The 21,744-nt window shown below is 35.6% G+C and overlaps 1 protein-coding gene across 4 annotated transcripts in view; it reads left to right on the top strand.

The window, feature by feature from the left end:
• PARP8 (poly(ADP-ribose) polymerase family member 8) overlaps positions 1–21,744 on the top strand; it is a 190,449-nt gene that overhangs the window by 99,802 nt on the left and 68,903 nt on the right. For all 4 annotated transcript variants that reach the window (XR_014241840.1, XM_082382244.1, XM_082382242.1 and 1 more), the window contains 5 exons: positions 3,506–3,543; positions 11,037–11,126; positions 11,695–11,765; positions 13,261–13,338; positions 14,933–15,027. Coding sequence is in view for 3 of the 4 variants with exons in the window: in XM_082382244.1 (XP_082238370.1) it covers positions 3,506–3,543; positions 11,037–11,126; positions 11,695–11,765; positions 13,261–13,338; positions 14,933–15,027 (372 nt within the window). In the remaining variant the exon portion in view is untranslated. The remainder of the gene's footprint in view (positions 1–3,505; positions 3,544–11,036; positions 11,127–11,694; positions 11,766–13,260; positions 13,339–14,932; positions 15,028–21,744) is intronic.

Consider the following 21,744-nt stretch of genomic DNA (forward strand, 5'->3'; position numbering starts at 1 on the left):
TTTCATATTCTTTGTTTCCCTCTGAATTAATCATTCAGTTATCTCCTGATTTTTTTTTCTACCTAAATCTTATTTGGCATTAACACAGTGTTTGGCTTCTACCACGTTACCAAGAAATGCTTCTTGAAATAATTGAACAATTAAATATGCTTTATGAAAGAACAGTATATCAGTACTTGGTCTCATTACTAACCATCTTTCTTTCCTACTCTTTTCTTTATTTAGTCTTTCTTGTCTCTGCCTAATCTCTTTCCAAGGACTAAGCAACGTGCCAGGGGTTTGGCTGGTGGAGTCTGGAGACTTGGGCTTGCCTGGGAGGGTTGCATCGCCTGTGGCCACAGTCACAAAGCCCAGTCACAAATTCTAAAAGGCAGTGTCTTCTTGAGGACTTAACGATTTAGTGTCGTAGGACAAGATGAACCAGGAAACCCAGGATATAAACTACTGAACCCTGATCATCCATCCATTCACATTTATTAAGACTAGTTTTACAGACCAGTATATGATTTATCTTGGTGAATATTGTATCCATATGTACCTGAAAAGAAAAAGATATTCTTTTGAATATCCTTTGTGGTTGTAGTTTTCAGTGAAAATCTAGTTTAGATCATCTGTGTCTTTAATGAGTTTTTTGGGGGGAGGGGGGGGTTGGATCTGTCAATTTCTCATACTATGACTGTGGAGTTCTCTGTTATTCCCTTTAATTCTATCAGGTTTTGTCTCATGGTTTTTGAAGCTCTGTTATTAGGTACATGCACATTCATGATTATTGTGCCTTCATCCTGATGAATTGACCCTTTTATATTATGAATGATCTCTTTGTATCTTTGTCTTGAGGTCTTTGTTTAACACTTCAGTCTTCTTATGCTTACCTTTGCATGGTATATCTTTTCCATTTAAAAATTTTCAAACTACTTGTGTCTTTTTACTTAATGTGGATCTCTTAAAAGACAGCATAGAATTGGATCTAGCTTTTTTTTTAATCCATCTGTCCACCTTTGCCTTTTATTCAATGTGTTTAGTCCATTAGCATTTAAGGCAATTCTTGCTATGGTAGGATTCAGGCACCATTTATTATTTTGTTTCTATTTGTCCCTTGTTTTCTGTTCCTCTGTTCCTGCTTTCTTTTGGATTAAAGGTTCCAAAATGCTTTTAGAATTCCATTTAATTTATTATTGTTTTTAATCTTATTTTGTGCTTGCTCTAGGAATTACAATATATATTCTTAAGTTTTCTTAGAGTTATTATTTAGGGTTAATATTATACCATTTCCCATAAGATTAAGGACCTTGAAACTGTATGTGACCATTTAACCCCTCCCTGACATTATGCTGTAACTGTCATGTGTACTACATTTACATATGTTATAAATCACACAATGAAGTGTTAGAATTTTTACTTTAAACAGCTATGTGTATTTTAAAAACATTAAGAGAAAAATAGTCTTTTATGTTTACAATTTTTGGTGCTCTTCATTCCTTCTGGGTATTTGAATTTCTGATATCATTCAGCTTGAAGAACTTCATGTGGGATTTCTTGTACTTTAGGTCTGCTGGGACATGTTTCCACAATTTCCTTGTATCTGAAAGCTTCTTTATTTGCCTTCATTCTTGACAGATATATAGCCTGGATAAAGAATTCTGGTTTCATAGTTGTTTGTTTCCCCCCTGTTCCACTCCCACCCCAGCTCTTTACTGTTCAACTGTCCCGTGTCCTCCATAGTTTTTTATGAAAACTTAACACTGATTCTTGTTTCTCTATATGTAATGTGCCATTTTTTTCTCTTCTTTAAATTTTTTTTCTTTTTTTTTTTTAAAGACACCAATTGTACTTGAACGTTTTTTAAAAAATTTATTTATTTATTATTTTTGGCTGTGTTGGGTCTTCGTTTCTATGAGAGGGCTTTCTCCAGTTGTGGCAAGCGGGGGCCACTCTTCATCGCGGTGCGCGGGCCTCTCACTATCGCGGCCTCTTTTGTTGCGGAGCACAGGCTCCAGACACGCAGGCTCAGTAATTGTGGCTCACGGGCCTAGTTGCTCCGCGGCATGTGGGATCTTCCCAGACCAGGGCTCGAACCCGTGTCCCCTGCATTGGCAGGCAGACTCTCAACCACTGCGCCATTAGGGAAGCCCTAAATTTTTTTTCTTTATATTTGGTTTTCAGCAGTTTGACTGTGTGTACCTAGAATTAATTTTCTTTGCACTTATCCTGTTTGGGATTTTCTGAGCTTCTTCAATCTATACATTATGTCTTTCACCCAAATGAGGAGATTTTCAGCTTTTTTTCCCCTGCATTATTCTCTCTTTTCACCTTCTAAAACTCTAATTATATAAATTATTTGCTGTTTTGCTAGTGTCCCACAAGACCCTGATGATGTCTTTGTGTTTGTTTGTTTCTTCTTGAGATTGGATTTTCCTTTACATCCTTAACCATACTTATTAACTGTTTTAACATCATTGAGGGCTAATCCCAACACTTGGGTCAAATTTTCTCTCGAATGTTGGTTCAAGGTTCCTGTTTGTTCATATGTCAAGTAATTTGGACTGTTTTCACTTTGTGAACGATACGTTACATAGGCTCTGTATTCTGTACGTTTCTTCAAAGAGAATTGATATTTTTTCGGTCTTAACAGGCAGTTATTTTGGCTGAACTCGAGCTCAATTTTGACTTTTCTGTGACAAGTGGCAGCTCCACTGATCCATCCAAAAAGCTAGTATTGAATACGTGCTGTGCATCATGCTTCTGTGTCTACCATAGGTAACTGTGCTGAAAATACGAATAGACATGGACCTTAACCTCAAGAGCCTTGCAATCTACTTGACACAGAGAGGAGAGTAAGCAAAGTATGACAAATCCCCATATGTCATATGAGATAGGTACATAGAGACAGTGGAGTTACTGAAAAAGGAGTTGTTAAAAATGATTTTTGAAACCACTCAATCCTTCTGAGACCAGGAGGTATTTTATTTATTGTATATAGTAATGATGAAAGATTGGCTGATGAATAGCTGTTAGTTACACTGTCATACTTTTGTTAATTCTTTGAAGAAAAGGAAGTGTTTCAAAAGCACAGCATATTGTGAGGAAGCAATGTTAAAAATAAATGTTTAAATTTATAAATGTTTAAATTCTTGAGTGCCGTACTAAACAGGAGAAATACTTCATTTTTGGTAAGAAAAGATGATTTGATAAAACCTGAGCAAACAATGCACATGATCATAAATAACTGAATGTTAGACGTTGCTGAGATAAAAGGCCTAGCTATACTAAAAAAAGTATCACAAAAGGTATATCTTACTATGTCATATATCTTAAAAATCTGTAAGTTTCCTGTGTCAAATATCAAAGACGTTTTCTAATCCATTTTGGTATCTATACTTATATCTATATAAAGTAATGGGTAACACGGGGTTGGTGTTTATTGTGTAAAAGCATGTTTGCCCTAGCAGTAACTTGAGCCTTTCTTTTCTCTCTCTCTCTTTTTTTTTTTTTCCTGTTTTGACAGTGTGTCCTATTCAGTACATGTATCTGAAGATTACCCAGGTATGTTTTTCTTTTTCTTTTTATTACAAATATTCATGCCATGATTCTTTGAATATTTTATTCTTCTGGAGATGTAAAATGTATATAAATATATCTAGGGGTGAAGGGTTGGCAGGGGAAGACTTAAAGATATAAAAGAATTCTGTTGATTGCCTGTGAGTTACATGTCTCACCCTGAGACACAGTACAGAATCAAAATAGTTTTCCCATGAAACCAGTTTCCTTGAGTCCATATGATAGCTTCATCCTGTATATTTACCTCATTACAATTAAAATAAAGATTCTCTAAAGTGGTTTAGTTGTTGGCTTTGGAACATTATTTAGCTTTTCATACTCTAAAAATAATGGGTAGGAGTAACAGCTAAAATAATAGCTAAACATATTAGTAATATTTGAAAATAATAGGCCTTTTTTTTTTTTTAGATTTATTTTATTTATTTATTTTTGGCTGTGTTGGGTCTTCGTTGCTGCACACGGGCTTTCTCTAGTTGCGGCGAGCGGGGGCTACTCTTCGTTGCAGTGCGTGGGCTTCTCATTGCAGTGGCTTCTCTCATTTTGGAGCACGGGCTCTAGGCACGTGGGCTTCAGTAGTTGCGGCACGCGGGCTCAGTAGTTGTGGCTCACGGGCTCTAGAGCACAGGCTCAGTAGTTGTGGCACACGAGCTTAGTTGCTCCATGGCACGTGGGATCTTCCCAGACCAGGGCTCGAACCCGTGTCCCCTGCATTGGCAGGCGGATTCTCAACCACTGCGCCACCGGGGAAGCCCCAATAGGCCTTTCTTAATTTCTCTAAATTTATACATAATTGAACACATCTCACAACAACTCTCTGAGGTTGTTACTATAATCCTCATTTTACAGATGAACGATGACACTACTAGTACGAGGAAGAACTGCAATTTGAACCCAATAGTCCAGAGCCCATGGACCATACCGCTAGACTGTACTAGGCTTCTTGCATATGCACAACTGTCCTCACTGTGTGTCCTGAAGTAGATCACTAGATCCACACACACTTGTCCATAGAAAACTGAATGTAAGGTCACTACAGATCTGTTTTTCTATAGATCAAACCAGTATCTTTCTTCTAGGCCATGTTCAGTCTTACTTTCTTCACTGTAATCTCACCAGAGCCCAGGATGTGTATGCCAACATTTAAGTCATGATAATTTGGACTTTATCTTCAGTATTTTTCTCACTAATGATGTCTGTAATTTTATCTTGAGTAGAGCATGAGCACTGTAGACTTAGTGTAGATCAAATATGACTTGATTAGTTTACCCCAAAGAAAAAAGTATAATGCAAGAATCTATTTTTTATCATATTCTGTGGCAAAGATTAGCAAATTTTAACTGCCTATGTTTCATATATATTTTTTTTACTCCAGCATTCTTACTTAATAAAATCTGATGGTTACCAACCTAACTGTTCTGATCTGTCAGGGTCATAAATTGAAATCATAATTCCAATTCCTATTCAAATCTAGCCATTTTATTCACTTACTATGCATGATTGGGATCATAATTTTCTGTATAAAATGAGTAGATTGCTATAAGTAACTTTGATTACATATACTTTGAGTATTTTTTTAAAAATAATTAGTTAATAATGTGGTATGAGGATATTGTAAAATATTTTTTTAGCCTTTAAGCTAAGTATTTCCAGTGGCAATTTGCATTATGCATTTAACCTTTTTGTAAGATCAAATGTTACATTTTAAAATAATTTTCACATATCATAAGTTCCCTTACAGTTGTTTTGCTATGATCTCCATATGTTTTAAGCATAGCATTCTATAAAACTATTGTGCAATTTTACAAGGAGAGTTATTCGTTATTAAAAATATGCCTATTTTTAATAGTAGTATAAAAAATATTCTAGGCAGATATTATTGGAAGAACCAAGACATGAAATGTATAAAGAAAAAAATTTTCTTAGCTGGTTTTGCAATCAGCCCTCTCCCTTATTACGATATAGTATGTTTTTGATGCTGAATGTTTGCTTAAGTATGTTAGGAAAATAAAAGCCCCACTATTTATTGTAAATATTATGATTATTATGCTTCTCATCTGAGGCAGCTCCTAGAGATGTCAGCCAAGAGAGATGCAGGACATTTAAGTCAGGGTGATAGAAATAATGCCACAAATGAAAGCCCCCTGAAGACAGTAAGTGAATTATTCTGTAGCGCAAGAAATAATGGTAGATGCCTTTAATAAACCAAGTGAACCAAATGTTTAGCTCCCTCTTGTGGCCAAGAAGTATTACTCTGGTTTTTCTCGCCATACGGGAGCCCCACTGGAACTACAGTATACAAAAATTGAAATTAAAAAATAAAGTATTGGTTATCATTAGTGCTTTTTTTTTTTTTTAATAAATTTATTTATTTATTTATTTAGTTTTGGCTGTGTTGGGTCTTCGTTTCTGTGCGAGGGCTTTCTCTAGTTGCGGCAAGCGGGGGCCACTCTTCATCGCGGTGCGCGGGCCTCTCACCATCGCGGCCTCTCTTATTGCAGAGCACAGGCTCCAGACGCGCAGGCTCAGTAGTTGTGGCTCACGGGCCTAGTTGCTCCGCGGCACGTGGGATCCTCCCAGACCAGGGCTCGAACCCGTGTCCCCTGCATTGGCAGGCAGATTCTCAACCACTGCGCCACCAGGGAAGCCCCATCATGGGTGCTTTTTAAAATTGAGTTTACATCATGAAGCAAGTTCATAGTGAATTTCCAATATAATTTAATTTATAAAAAAGAAGTGTAAATAAAACAAAGATGGAGAGAGAGATTAGTGCATTTGGGGATAGAATTTTGAATTGGTTGATGCCAAGTATCTTCTTATACATGATTGAATTGATTCTAAATACCAGTCTGTGTATAGACAGAACAAGTGCTATCATGACATTTTATACTTGAAGAAATGTGCTGAGAGAGGTTAAATATTCCCCAAGGATGTGTAGTTTGGTGGTAACCAAGTCTATAATTCAGTTCTGATTCCTATCACTTCTGAGGAAGAAGTAGTAGTAGTATTTTTATGGAACTTTCTTCAAAGTGAATATTACTATGATAATATGTTCCCCATTATTAAATTTTAATCCATAGTTATTTGTACTAGGAGTTCAGTTAATACGCTTGATTTCTCATATAGATAATATTATGTAAAAATTATATGTTTGTTCTTCCTTTCCAGTATTCATACCTGTATTTTTTTCTCGTCTTGTACTGGCTAGAACTTCCAGAATGATTTTTAATAATAGATATGAAAATTGGCAGCTTTGTTCCTTTTCTCAAAATTAGTGAGCTTGCTTCTAGTCGCTTTCAGAAAAGCAAGTATCATTCCTTTTCTCATTTACTAAGCTTTTTTTTTCTTTTAAGAATGAGTATTAAGTCTTTATCGAATTCTTGTTTGGCATCTGATGAGGTATCGTATATGTTTTCTCCTTTGAATAGAAGGTGACAAGTTATATTAGCAGATATCTTAAGGCTGCTCTATAAGAACTACGTGTATTTTGTCATGTACTCTGTTATTAAATACTTCAAATTGATGACGGAGTTAAACTGTTCTTTGGCATTTGATAGAACTTGCTAGCAAATCTATCTGAGCCTGGTATCCTTTTAGGGATGGTTCTAGAGCAGTTGTCATGTTTTTCTGCCATGATTGGTGAACCTGTTCTTTGTTTCTATTTCTAGTCATTGTTTAACATGTGTTCTTCTTGAAAGCCCACTATGTTGGAGGAATGTCCAAATTTTTCAGCAAAAAGTGTTTTTAATAGTATTCAGTCTGTAAGTCTAAAAATCTTCTGCATCTCTGTGGTTATTTCTCCTTTCTCATTTCTGTTATTTTATATTTATTCTTGTCTTTTTCTCCCCTTGATTTTCCTTCCAAAAAGTTTGCCTATTTTAAAAATTATTTCAAATAGCTCTTTTATGTTGCTTTTAATTTCTAAATGCAGTAATCTTGATAGTACTTTTATTAATTCCTTCTGCTAATGTTCCTCAGGATTTTTTTCCTACTTTTTCTGGATAATACGGTTCAGTGCTTATCTCATCGTCTAAGTGTGAAAATACAGTATGGAATTTTTTTGGCCCTATGAACATGTATCAGCATAATCCTCCAAATTCAGGATTATGCCATCCTATTTATTTCCTTAGCAGATTTGCCATTTTATAATTTTAATCTATTAAGTTACCTGTGCCATCTATTGGAACTCATAGTTTGTTTTTGTGAAAATGAAAATTGAGAGGGTCTTCAAGTTTTAGGTATACGTAATAACATGTATATAAATGAAATACTAAAGATATATTGGCTCTTCAAATAAAATGAAGAAATAAAGCAGCCTTCTAGTTTACCTGTGGAGTTTATTCTGTAGACAGTTTTCTGTTTTTTAAAGGTAAGTATATTACAAATCACAGATAATTGACTCTGTTGTGACAGGCCAGCAGAATTCTTTCTCATCAGTTACCACCTTTAATTAGGAGGCTTACCTACTGGAGGGTATGAATTCTCTCATTTCTCTTACATATTTTACAAGATACTGCAATTGTTGAGTGACAATATTTTGATATAAAAAAACATAGCAAAGCATTGATGTTTGGATTCAGACAGTTTTACCACTTACTACGCTATGTGTAATTACTTTAGTTTCTTAAATAATTTGGGTGAATTAATTTTTCTGAGCCTTGGTTTCCTCATCTTTAAAATAGGGATAATAATTGATTGGCTTGGTGGTTGACATGAATATCGTATGTGGGGGAAATATGCAGATTATATTATAAAACCAGTATAGTTATTATTTATAATTATTTCTATTAAGTTACATAGTAATGAATAATGGAATGATGACTTAAATTAGAAATAGAATAAAAGCAGTAGTTTAAGAGATGCATTTCCATAGCTCTCTACTCAGCTCTCCCTTGTCCACAGAAGTTCCAGTAATGCTTGCATAGTCTGGTAGGGAAGGGAAGAGAAAATATTCATACTGTTAACAGCCTTTAACAAAAATCTACAGGTTCTCTACAAAACACACACGTTAAAGAACCTAATTGTCCCCGGAAGCTTTCAGAAAAAAAAATTGTCAGCCTTAGACTCAAGTGGGAGACTTCCCATGAAGGAATTTGAGTTTGAAAGCATTCTGTTCTGTCACTGACTCATTCTGTTACCTTAAATGCATTCTTTATCCTTTTTGTGTCCTACTTTCCTATGTCTAAACAAAGACAATGTATTATTACAGATGTCAAAATAGGTTGAGGAAGATTTAGAACTAATTAGTTAAACAACAACAAAAGAAAACATAGAATCAATTCAGACAGCTGGGACACTCCTCAAAGATCATCAGCAAACCTCTTCATTTTATAACTAAGCAGACAGTGGCTTAGATTTAAAGGAATCAACAGCTAATTGGTAGCAGAGTCTAGATTTGAAGTGCTTTGTCTACTCTTACATTTCTGTTCTCGACTTGAATACACCTCTGTGATCTGGCCTATTGTATCGTAATGGTTATTTAATGGATACTATCATGCAAACTGAAAACATTTTGGTTTGGGTAAATTAAGCCAAAAGCAGAAATTAAAAGTGTTCTAATGCTTAAATGCTAATCAAAATACAGACTGGTAGAAAATCTCTTAGAAAATGATATGTCGAATGCCTAATCCTGTCTTTCGGTATTATGCAACATTTATTTACTAAATTATATTGTCTTGAATCACACCTCACTGCCTTCCAGTGTCAACACTTTGTGTAAGCCATTTGATCCTTTAATCTTTTTTTTAATATAAATTAATTAATTTATTTATTTATTTATTTTTGGCTGTGTTGGGTCTTCGTTTCTGCGCGAGGGCTTTCTCTAGTTGTGGCAAGCGGGGGCCACTCTACATCGCGGTGCGCGGGCCTGTCACTATCGTAGCCTCTCTTGTTGCGGAGCACAGGCTCCAGATGCGCAGGCTCAGTAGTTGTGGCTCACGGGCCTAGTCGCTCCGCGGCATGTGGGATCCTCCCAGACCAGGGCTCGAACCCGTGTCCCCTGCATTGGCAGGCAGATTCTCAACCACTGCACCACCAGGGAAGCCCCCCATTTGATCCTTTAAATTGAGTTATTCATTTTCCTGTTTTCTTAAACAGAAAGTTCTAATTTATTTGCCTCTTGATGCTTTAGTAGAATCCTCCTCATTCCATGACGCTGAGATATTCCATGATAAGGAGTCCACTTACAGATTTTTCTGGATCTTCCCTTCTAGTTGGTGGTCAGCTATTGCTTCCATTGCTCTTTTTCTTCTCAAGTTTGCGTCAAGGAATCCATTGTTCATAGGGAAAACCTAACTATGCACAGTGAATCAGTAAGGCTCTGAATGAGGGTTTAAGAAGTTTAAAAATGGACTGAACCCTCGGAATGAGGGTTAAGAAATTTTAAAACTCTGTTTTAACAGAGCAGCTGTTGACCCTCACCTGAAGGTATGAGTTTACTGACAGAAGAGACCCCAGATAAGCAGTCAAAGGCTCACCTAATATGATGAGACAGTAATTAAAAAGTTATATTAAGTCTGTTTCTTAGTCCGGGGTCTCACTTGATAAACACAAAAATCCTCACACCCTCCTAGATGCTACTTGAAAAGGAAATAAGGCAAAATTTGTAATTAGAACAAATCAAAGTAATGGGGCAAACCTGTTTTGTTTCAAGTCTAATCCACCCCCATCTCCTCTCAGATTCCTGAATAACTTACAGCCTTGTGACTTTGAGAGTGTTTTGTGGCTACGTTGTGAATACATATCACTGTCATTTACTCACTACTCAAGGTCTAAAAACAGTACAGATGTTTCTTCGGCAATAAAGTAATGACTTAGCTGTCTATCAGTTAAAAATCGTGTTCTCACTGTACTGACACAATATTATGAAAACTGGGCTCAAGATCTTTTATCATGTGTTCAGTAAGTCATCTGAACGCTCATTTCTCCTAGCAGAAATTGATACAGGCTTCTATTGTGGGTTAGGTATATTTTATACTTTTATTTTTTATATATATCTTTACATTTTTTATACATCATTGATGAGTGTATTATAGGACCATTATTTAAAAATTGGTTAAATATTTGTTGAATAGCTGTGTCACAGATGCCCTGTAATCATCAATGAGCAAAAAAAATAACAGTCGTGTGTCAATATTACCATATACTTGGTACCGATATTGGGAAGGATGCTCTTCACTGAGTTGCGGCAACCAGTTGCGTCCAAATGATCCATCACTGCATGGGATGTTAGAGATGTGTTTGGATAGTCTCTACCCAAAGTCCATATTTCTCTAGGAGATGCAAACATCTTTAAAGAAGCCATTTACAATTAATTCGCACATAAACCTGCAATTTACTTCATTTTTTTTCTGAAATTAATCAGAACAGTAGTGTGTGCCTTATGAGTGTTGGAAGTGATGTGGCTATACCTTAATTTTTTTTAATAAAGGTTGTACTTTTTCAAGTTACTATGCCTTTAGTTGTCTGTATTTCTTTTGCAGATAATACATATGTGTCAAGTTCAGAAAATGATGAAGATGTATTAGTTACTACAGAGCCAATTCCAGTAATTTTTCATCGAATAGCAACAGGTAATAGGAATACACTATTTTCTTAAATTCCAGGTTAATATTTTCTTGATTGTAGGTAGCTTTGTTTTTTGGTTTCTTTTAACCCATATAATATTTATCCTTGGCATCTATAAATCTGGTTTTCCATACAGATTTTCTATTTAAAGGCATTAATTTGTTTTTCAGCAGTTTTTTAAATGCATAAATTAGTACATTTAAAAAGTCCCATTTAAATGCCTTATGCAGATATTTGCTTTTGTGAAAATATTTTCATTCATAATGATACTGCCAGACAAACTGAATATTTAAAAAACATACTGAAGGCAATGTAGATCCCATGAACTATATAGTGAGAGCTGAAGGAATTTGTACTGTGGCCACTTCAGTTTGAGCACATTTTTATGGGCAATGAAAAATCAGAATAGTTTGTATGTAATATAATTCTCCAACATAATATAATTTCAAATTATCCCTTAATTTCTCTTGCAAAGGAAAGAATCATCTATGGGGTGTTTTTATACTGAAACTTATGAATATTTGGTAAATAGTATACTGAAAACTAAAATGATTCTTTAATTATAACTTTCAGAATTAAGAAAGACAAATGACATTAACTGTTGCTTATCCATAAAATCCAAATTACAGAAGGAAAATGGGGAGGTATGTAAATTACATTTTATGTTTTATTATATTTCTTCAAACAGTATAGATATATTTGAAATTTACTGTGTATCTGTAGTTAATATCATCATTATTTAGGTTAAAATTGCATATAGTGAATGAAGTACACGCTCCTGGCTTAGGGACTTACGTATGGGAAAGTTGGTGGCCTAAAATTAGCTACCTTTAAAGTAATAGAAAGAACATCTGGTTTAAAATCTAAATAAAGTGCATACAAAACCTAACTTGTTCTCTGTGTTTTCATCAAATAATGTAGTTGATTGAAGAGCACTTACGTAACATATTTAGAATAACCGTATGTTATTCTAAACTGTATGTTTAGAATAACTGTATGTGGTATACATAGTTTTGACCAGACCCTTAAAATTTCATCTGTAAAAGATGATCTTTCTAGCTAAAGGAACACAGAACTTGGGTATAGTCTTATTATTTTTGGCCAGTGTTAAAACAACAACAACAAACTTATCCCCTTTCCTCACCTTCAAGAAATTTACTTCAATCTCTTAAGTAAATACTGGGACATTAAACAAACAAAATGAATGTGGTGGGACCCGACAATTCTTTGGTTTTAAAACTATGCACTGAATGCAACCCTGGCTTCCTCTCAGTGTTGTACCATTCATCCTGCTCTTCTTAGCCAAACTGAGAATCACTGATTTAGCATTATTGCTGCTAAAACCAAAAACTGTTTGTATTTTAGAAAACCCAAATTCCCTTTTCTCGGTTTTTTGTTTGCCTTAGTAATTTGAAATTTGATCTAGAAATTTAGGGATAATTACAAAACATTGAATTAATAGATTCCTGTATCTAAAAGCAGCTACCTTTCTCTTAATTATTTTAACAAGGTCAGGGATAGGAATAGTTACTTTAGATGAATTTTTGTTGTTTGTACTTTAGACATATAACAGATATGGTTCAGTTAATTAGAAGCTCAAACTTCAAGTTCAAGCATATTTAATTAAATATTCTTTTGAAATCTGAAATCTAAAATAATTTCTCCAGAGTTCTCTTCATTATGTGATTTGTATTTATTTTCATAATTTGAGTTTTATATTATTAGATTCAAAGTGCCTTTTCTTTCATACCATTATGTGGAGTTGGCAGTGGAAGTGAGAACAGTCTGGGATAAATAACGCTGAGGAATTTTTTAATAAAAAATTGAACGAGTGTGAGCTGCTCAGATGTTTTTATCAGAACAAACCCAAAATTGTAATTGATGAACATAGCTTTTTATATACATCAAATATTAAATTGTACAACTCAAGACCAGTGAAATGTACATAGAGCTTAATGCACCCACAAAATTGTCTCTTACTACCTTTTTGTTTTTGGTTTGTACTGCACCAAGAATTCTTTTATTTAAAATCCATGTGATACGCATAAGACCTACCTATTTTGGCCATTTGTTACTTTCGTTTCAGAAGGAGGAAAACTAGTTTGACCATTAAAATTGTCTTCTTACTATTATTTTAAGGAGTCAAGACAAAATAGTACGGTGGAAGAAGATTCTGAAGGAGATAATGATTCTGAAGAATTTTATTATGGAGGACAGGTAAGCACACCAGCTCCTCCAAATAGCCACTCTCAAAGGTAGCAATAGCCATATGTGTTCTAGTGGAAATCTGTGCTTGTCATCTAAAAGACCTGTGTGTTGTTCAGGGTTCTGTAACTAACAAGGAAATTCCTATAATTTGTCTGTCGCTCATTTTCTATATATTTTCAGAAATTAAGGTTACTTTTGCAATTATTTGACTGTAATCACTTATTTACATTGAAGTTGTCTTAACTTCATTACAGATGTTTTGCAGACAGCATCTTATTATGCTTTTAACTTTTACATTTATTAAACATATTGTGCTCAGTCAATATTTTGAAACGGTGACACTAATAAAAGCATGAATTGTTAGTTTTATTTTATTTTTTTAAAACTTATTTATTTATTTATTTTTGGCTGTGTTGGGTCTCCGTTTCTGCGCGAGGGCTTTCTCTAGTTGCGGCGAGCTGGGGCCACTCTTCATCACGGTGCGCGGGCCTCTCACTATCGCGGCCTCTCTTGTTGCGGAGCACAGGCTCCAGACGCGCAGGCTCAGTAGTTGTGGCTCACGGGCCCAGTTGCTCCGCGGCATGTGGGATTTTCCCAGACCAGGGCTCGAACCCGTGTCCCCTGCAGTAGCAGACAGATTCTCAACCACTGCGCCACCAGGGAAGCCCAAATTGTTAGTTTTAAATAGAAGGTGATTAACCTTTATAAAAACTGATGGGCCCTAATTATCGAGCATCCTCATTATTTGTATTCATTGTCTTCCTTTTCCTTCTATACTAAAGTGTTTGTTGAAAAATTGTTATGAAGAAACATCGTAATTTATATATATGAAAATGGCATAGCCACATATGCATATATATGAAAGAATTCATTATATTTTTCCAGAATCATGTTAAAATTTTAAACTGAGCATTTGATTTTAGGATATGGCTATATAAGGTGTCTTGTTCTGTTTCTGTAAACTTCTTGATCCAATATGCTTTGTAACTTGGATAGTTTAAGGGAAAGGTAATATGTTAAAGAGATGCTTTAAAGCCAGTTATTATTATGTAAAGAATGCAAGTCAATTTATTCATTCAGAATCAGAAATTAGTAATTTGTCAATCAAGTGTATGCAAGGCAGTAGACATATGGACAGACATAAGTAAAACTAGGTTTCCTTTCTCCAGGAATGCCTTACTAGGAATGGGGTACTTTTCCTAATGATTCTTTAACCGATATAACACTCTAACATTCTGCAAAATAATTCTTCCTGTTTCGATTTTTGTTTACACTGCTAATTCTTACAGGGGGAAGTAAATGTTTTTTTTCAGTCTAGAAGTTTTTCAGATTATCTGCCACTTCACTCCTTTTAACATTGGCATTGTCTTCGTATCAAAGTTGTCATATATTACTTTTTAAGCATAATAAATTATACTAGATGTATGTGAACCTAAGAACTTTAGTGAATATATTGCTGAACGGTCTATACTTTTTTCATGAAGGCGACCGAGAGAATGCCCATGGCAGAACTACAGGGTCACCTGTCCAAGCGATTGTTTGTATTTTGATGTTTTGGATTCTCTTTACCCTAAGTCATTTCTAAGTTATCCCTTTTCATCAGGTGAACTATGACGGGGAGCTGCACAAGCACCCCCAACTCGAAGCTGATTTGTCGGCAGTGAGAGAGATATATGGGCCACACGCAGTTTCTCTCAGGTAAATAAATACCTCTGGTGAATACAACTTAAAATTATTTGGAAAGTCATTGGAGTTTTCTGTTGGAGTTAAGTGGAAATTTTCTTGGGCTTAATTATATTTGAAAGTACATGAGAGAGTCTTATGTTTCTGCTTATACAAAATGGCATATTTATGGCTATGATTTTTTTGTGTGTACACATGGTTTAATAAGATCACATTGATTTCATTAAAAAAACTAGTTATTTTTGGAGAGTTAGTCTGATAAAATATCAGTCTTGAGTGGCATCATAATCAATTCCTGTAATAGATTTGGCCAGCTGAGCCCATGTTGTTACCATAAATTAAGGACGTATTTGTGTGAACAATAAAAATAAATAACGCATAACCGCTGGTATCCAAGTCACATTGTGATATGTAATCTGGCCCCTAAAAAAAGAAAGGAAAAACGACATAAGTTTGTGCAATGTGTGTTTGAATGATAATTATTCTTTTTGTTGCAGTTACTTAATATATTATTTGGTGATAAATTTCCAGGCCATTTTCTATTACTTTAATCATTCAGAAGACCCTCACCATCCCTATTTAGACTTTCTTTTCTCTCCTTAATTTAAGAAAAACCCTTTTCTGCCATCATACTTGTTTCCTTCCATGAGTCAGATCTGATTTTTCAGATTTTTGTTATCTTCCTAAAGTCTCCAAGTCTTCCTATCTTCTCCAAGTCTCCAGACTCCTCTCACAGCCCGACCTCAGTTCCAGCCTCATCCACCCAAACCAGGATTGTTTCTGTTCTCGAAACATGCTATATTTCCCCTTGACTTTGTCCATTTGCCCAAGCAGTGCTTCCCTCTCAAACCCCGTTGCTCTCTTTATTCAAGCCCCAGCCTAAAGGTCAGCTTTTCTTTGAGCCTTCCTTGAATCTCTGATGCAGATTGGTTATTCTGCCGTCTGCACTCCCATCACATTTGGCTCTTAATCTCACTTATTAGTCTCTTCACGTCTTGTCATTATGGGTTTACTTCTCCCCCTCTAGACTCTGAATTCTGTGTGCTGGGGCAGCACAGTTTTTTGTTATTTGCCTTTATTTTGTGTTGGTTTGGTTTTCAATCCTGCTTGTACTCCAGTACTTAGCCTAGCGCAGGGCATATATGAAATATAAGCTGGGGGCTTCTTGACTGTTTTCAGTGGAACGTCTGTGAAAAATGTTCATATTATCTGGTTATATTCTTTTCAGTGAACATACGCAGATTTTGAGAGAGCAGATGAATACTTAAGGGAGTATAACACAGCTGTAATTTATAATTGCTAACTGTTTCATTTTACCTGCAGAAACTCACAACCACCTGTGGCCTAAATAAGCTGGGATTGTACACCCGGACCCTCTCCCTCCTGCTCATGGAGGGATATTAGGCTACAACTGAGTGAGAATGATTGGAATTATACTTGGAAAAACAAATCTTTGCAATTTCCAAAGTTTTAGCAAATTAGCTGTGATCATTTCACAATTGATCTATGCTCTGGCTCCAGGATAAGGAATATGGAGATTCAATAAGTATTATAGAATGAATAAATGAAGAAGGCAACAGGGACTATCAATAAATTGTCCAGGGATTCCCTGGCGGTCCAGTGGTTAAGACTCCGTGCTCTCACTGCCGAGAACCTGGGTTCGATCCCTGGTAGGGGAAGTAAGATCCCCCAAGCTGTGTGGCTCGGCCTAAATAAATAAATAAATTGTCCAAAACAATGACTAATCTTTTAACTTTAGTCAAACTTTGGTTGAAAGCTTAAAACTTTAATCGCAGTAGTTTAACCCTCTCCCCCATGAAAGGAAAACGTCTGTGTATGATTAATTCAACACAACATAGAATTTAGCTGCTTTTCATTTGAAATATGTATTTTTGTTTAGAGAATCACTTCCACACATTGATTGCATTTATAAAGTTTTTTTACATATATTTCCATGCTATCTAGGCCTCAATCATATCATATATATATTTGTATATACATATGAATATTTTTGTTTCTTCAGCAAGCATTTGATAATTTCTTATGATATCACTATCATAAGATAAATACTTATAATTTCTATTAGTATCTTCCATTATTAGTAAAATATTGATAATTTATGGACTGTTGAAATTAGATAAATATCTGGAATTTCATTCAAGTGAAGTATCTAAAGTCATAAATGGTTTCGATTATTTTCCCCTTGCCTCTTTCACTTACGAGTTTTGATCCCATTTAACTCTCAATGAACGTAAGCCATGTTCTTGCCTGCTCTAGATTTTCTCTAACTACAGAGGATGTTTCCAGAATAAATAACTACAGAGGATGTTTCCAGAATAAATAACCTCCCAGAGGCCTCATGATATAAAGGGAAACCACAGCAGGACTAGTCTGATTTACTTAAAATAAATAAGAATGAATTTACTGTCTGGTCTCAAATACTGTGGCTTGGACACATGGGAGAAAGGAGTAGTTAGGCCTAAGATCTTGGAGTCACCTTCTTTGCAAAGTTTTAAGTCTGTTGAAAACAGACTGTTCTAATTAGCTGTTCTTTTACTTAATTGAGGTTTATAAGAACTTAATGGAGTTTGAAGAGCAAAAGTACCTCAATATGCATAATATGCTATTTGCTGTCATTTTTTTTAATGTGACATCTAATGAGAAAGGCAGCTAACCACATCTAAGTTCTCTTTAAGAGATGAAAATAACAGAGATTGCCTCAATTGAGGCAAAACTCTCTTTTAGTAGGTTGAGGGACGCTATAGAAAAAGTGACCGATGATGAATTTATTACTTAAGTAGGGAATTTTAGCTCTACCTGGCCAAATCATTCAAAAGCAGCAGTCTGGCTGGGTTGAACCGTGCTTGGAAACATTGATGCCCATTCTGATTGACAGGCTCTTGCTCAGGAAGTGAGTTAGGTCTCTGGGGAAGCATGGTTAGCCCCCCCGATCAGTCTGCATGTGTCTCCTCTTGAATCATGCAACAAAATGAGGTTATTTTATGTTTTTATTATAAATTTACTCGTATAGTCATGTATTCATTTAAAAAATGATCAGTGCTATTGAAAACAATTTGAGATTAATATTTTTAGAAAGCAGGGAATTACAAATCACAAAATTCTTATTTGATTGGGAATGAAATGATTCTGATAATTTGCTGATGGTGTTTCAAACTTTTACCCCAAATAAAATATCCTTTGCTTTATGATCATCCATCATCCATTTAAAGAACTGAAGGCATCTGAGTAATATTCTAATCTTTTTATTGTGGCTAATCTTAAAGTAGGTTGGAAGATTGCAAGATCGTGACTATTCTGCATTTTGATCACTTTTTGTGGTTGGATGATTGTAATTTTGGAGTTGATGTTTTGGAGGACAGGGCATGCAGAGGATTTTTTTAAGGTCTGAGGAAGCTATACCACTATATTCAGGCCCACCATCCAAACATATATCTCATGGAAAAGAGAGAGAGAGAGAGAGGTTGAGAGAGAGAGAGAAAGAAAAGGAAAGAAAAAGCCACATAAATCAGGGTGGACCACTTTAATTTCTCTGGATTTCCATTAGTAGTGGGCCAGTAGAACTACTTAACAAATCTCTGGTTCTCCTCTTCTGGCAGATGGCAGGATTGTATTACCCTACCTCTTTTTTTTTTTTTTTTAATTAATTAATTTATTAATTTTTTCGCTGCGTTGGGTCTTCATTGATGTGCGTGGGCTTTTGCGGCGAGCGGGGGCTACTCTGCATTGCGGTGCGCGGGCTTCTCCTTGCAGTGGCTTCTTTTGCTGCGGAGCACGGGCTCTAGGTGCATGGGCTTTGGTAGTTGTGGCGCACAGGCTCAGTAGTTGTGGCTCACGGGCTCTAGAGCGCAAGCTCAGCAGCTGTGGCTTCGCACGGGCTTAGTTGCTCCGCAGCATGTGGGATCTTCCTGGAGCAGGGCTCGAACCCGTGTCCTCTGCATTGGCAGGCGGATTCTTAACCGCTGCACCACCAGGGAAGTCCCGTCCTTACCTCTTATAATATCAGCAGTGGACACACAACTAGTGTTGGCCAGTGAAATGTGAACCAAAGTGCTAGTGTGTGAGTTCCCACATCTTCAGTACTCCACCACTCTGGGCCCCTTGGCGACTACAATGAATAGCATTCTTTCTAGTCCTCTGATTTCATAGTAAGCAGGAAGTGTGAGTGAGATATAAATCCTTTTTTTGTGTGTTAAACCAGTGAGATTTTGAGGATGTTTGTTACTACAGCATAACTTAACCTACACTGAAGTATGTCATTCGTCAAAAGATCTTGCGTTGGATGTTTGTAATGTCCTTTGCAGCATACTGATTCTCCCGCTTCTGCCTCTGGAGCCTACGGAAAAGCAGTCTGAATTGAAAACCAGGGGAAGGTGATGGCAGGAGGCACACAGAAGAAAGAAACAAAGAGGAGACTATTTTTCAAAAACACTGGCATAAAATCTAGATGCAAGCTTCAGAATGTGAGATCCCAGACAGTCACCTCTACTTCCAATGCCTGTGCTTTCCTCAAGCAAAACCAAGGACTTTTAAACGGAGGGCAGAGTTGTAGCAAGTGTTTACACTGTACCTCTTATACACTGTTATTTTATATGGGTTTCCTTTCTTATCTGGATCTAATTTTTAAATTCTTCTTAGCCCCGTTGTCCTTTAGCGAAATTTATAGCTACCATGAATACAGTCTTGCAAATGCTTTAATCTGCCAAGACTTCTTCCCAACTACTGAGTTTGCATATTTCTTGGCCCATTCACAAACATCTCTCCCACACTGAGCATGAAACACACACTGAGTAGGCATGCAGAGATAGACACACAAGCTGTTGAGTTCCAGATGTCATAGGAAGGTGTATGTTTCTTCACAAAATATATTTCTTCTCAAAATATAACTGACTAATTGTTGAAAGCAGAAATAACTAAATAGCAATAGAGGTTTATTTCCCAAGAACTTGTGATAGAGTTTCATGTATGTGTGTGTGTACGCATATAATTTCCTTGACAGTTGATAAGCGAAGGCTATCTATCTAAAATATATTTTTATAACCAGCACAGTCCTGCTAATTTTGATCAGATAGTATTATAAAACATCACAACAGTATAATAAATAAGCTGTGGTTTTATAGAGAAAGGAAGACCAACATAGATGGTCTAACATTTAATATATTGTAAGTATGTATGTGGTATCATTAATGAGGATGTTGTCTTGATTAGTTCCACTAAAAAACAGGAAATAAATTGCTAAGAATGCTAACACATAGTGCCCTCAAAAATGCATGTTCATAGAAAAATATATTTCACACATATGTTCTTAAATGAACTAGGTCACATGTAAGTAGTCCAAATCAGATGGCTGGATTTCAAGATATGTCAATTCAAAGACTAATAACTCAGATGCTGGAAAGAAATTTGTGGAGCAGTTCTTCTCAAACCCTCAGTCCCAGAGTGAAACAACTGCATCAGATCATTTCTGTGTAGTCTCCCTTCTCTTAAAAAAGTATTCAAGTTCAATTTGATGTGATCTTTTCATAGTGAATAAATATAGGCAGTGCACGGAATTGTTTTGAATTATTATAAACCCGATACAGCATTCAGTACATAATCAGATATCAAGATTCACATTTCAAGTTGCATTCGTATTTCAAGCATTCGCCTTGATTCTGCATTTGCTAATCATGAGATCCAGAGCTACTGAAAGATACTCAGATACAGAAGCAATCCTGATGACTGGGCCGCTGCATCTGGACGGACTGTAATCACGCTTTGTAATCTCGCAGTAGGAAACGTGAAATTACTGGCATTGTATAAAAAGGGCATCACAAGGGAAACTGGTTTGCATATACACAGTGTTGTTGTGAGTTCTTTGAAGTGTGGCATAAAAACAAAAGTGTAACTATTTACAGATCTACACCTGCAGAATCCAGTTAATTGCAAACCTTTAATGCCTCTGCCTCCTTAAAATTCTGTATATATGCTCTGCTATGGTGAAGAAGAACACTTGTAACCCTTTAGTTACTTTTTTTTTCAAAGAAATTGATAGTATTGGGAACTGGGAAAATACTAACTTTTAACCAAAAAAAATGTTGAAAAAAATCATATAAAGAATACTTCAGAATTCACATATTAAAGGTTTTATAAGGAACGTATATCACATTCCGATCATAACGTTATGATAAATTCTTTTGAAATGATCTGGAAATCTATTTTTGAAGAAAACAGCTGTGGGTAAGGTTTGTGCTGACTTTTGTTATCTCTGATTCCTTTTTCTCTGCCTCTAAACATACCAAAGTCTTGCCATCATAAATAAATCCAAAATTATTCTCCCCTCTGAAATTGGCAAAGATGGGAGAAAAAAATGCCTGGTGATGATGAGGATGTGGAAAATGGTCACTGGGGGATCCTTGCTGGTGCGATTATAAGTTGTTTTAACCTTTTAAAATAGTAACTAAACAGTATATATTAAGACTCCCAAATATAGTTATACTATTTATTTTACTCAGTAATTCTAGAAATTATTCTCTGGGAAGACAGCTGCACATTGATTTTTATCCAGAGAGCTATTTATCAATATTTATAGTGTAAAAAAATTGAAAGCAACCTAATGTTGTATTACATAATTTTATTCATATAAATACAGACATTTAAATTTATGGTTTTGAAGAGTATTCCACAATATAAAAAAATACTCATTATAGAAAAAGTGAAAGAGCAGAACAAAAA

This window comes from Balaenoptera borealis (genome assembly GCF_965194805.1).
Source record: "Balaenoptera borealis genome assembly, chromosome: 2".
Classification (NCBI taxonomy): Eukaryota; Metazoa; Chordata; class Mammalia; order Artiodactyla; family Balaenopteridae; genus Balaenoptera; species Balaenoptera borealis.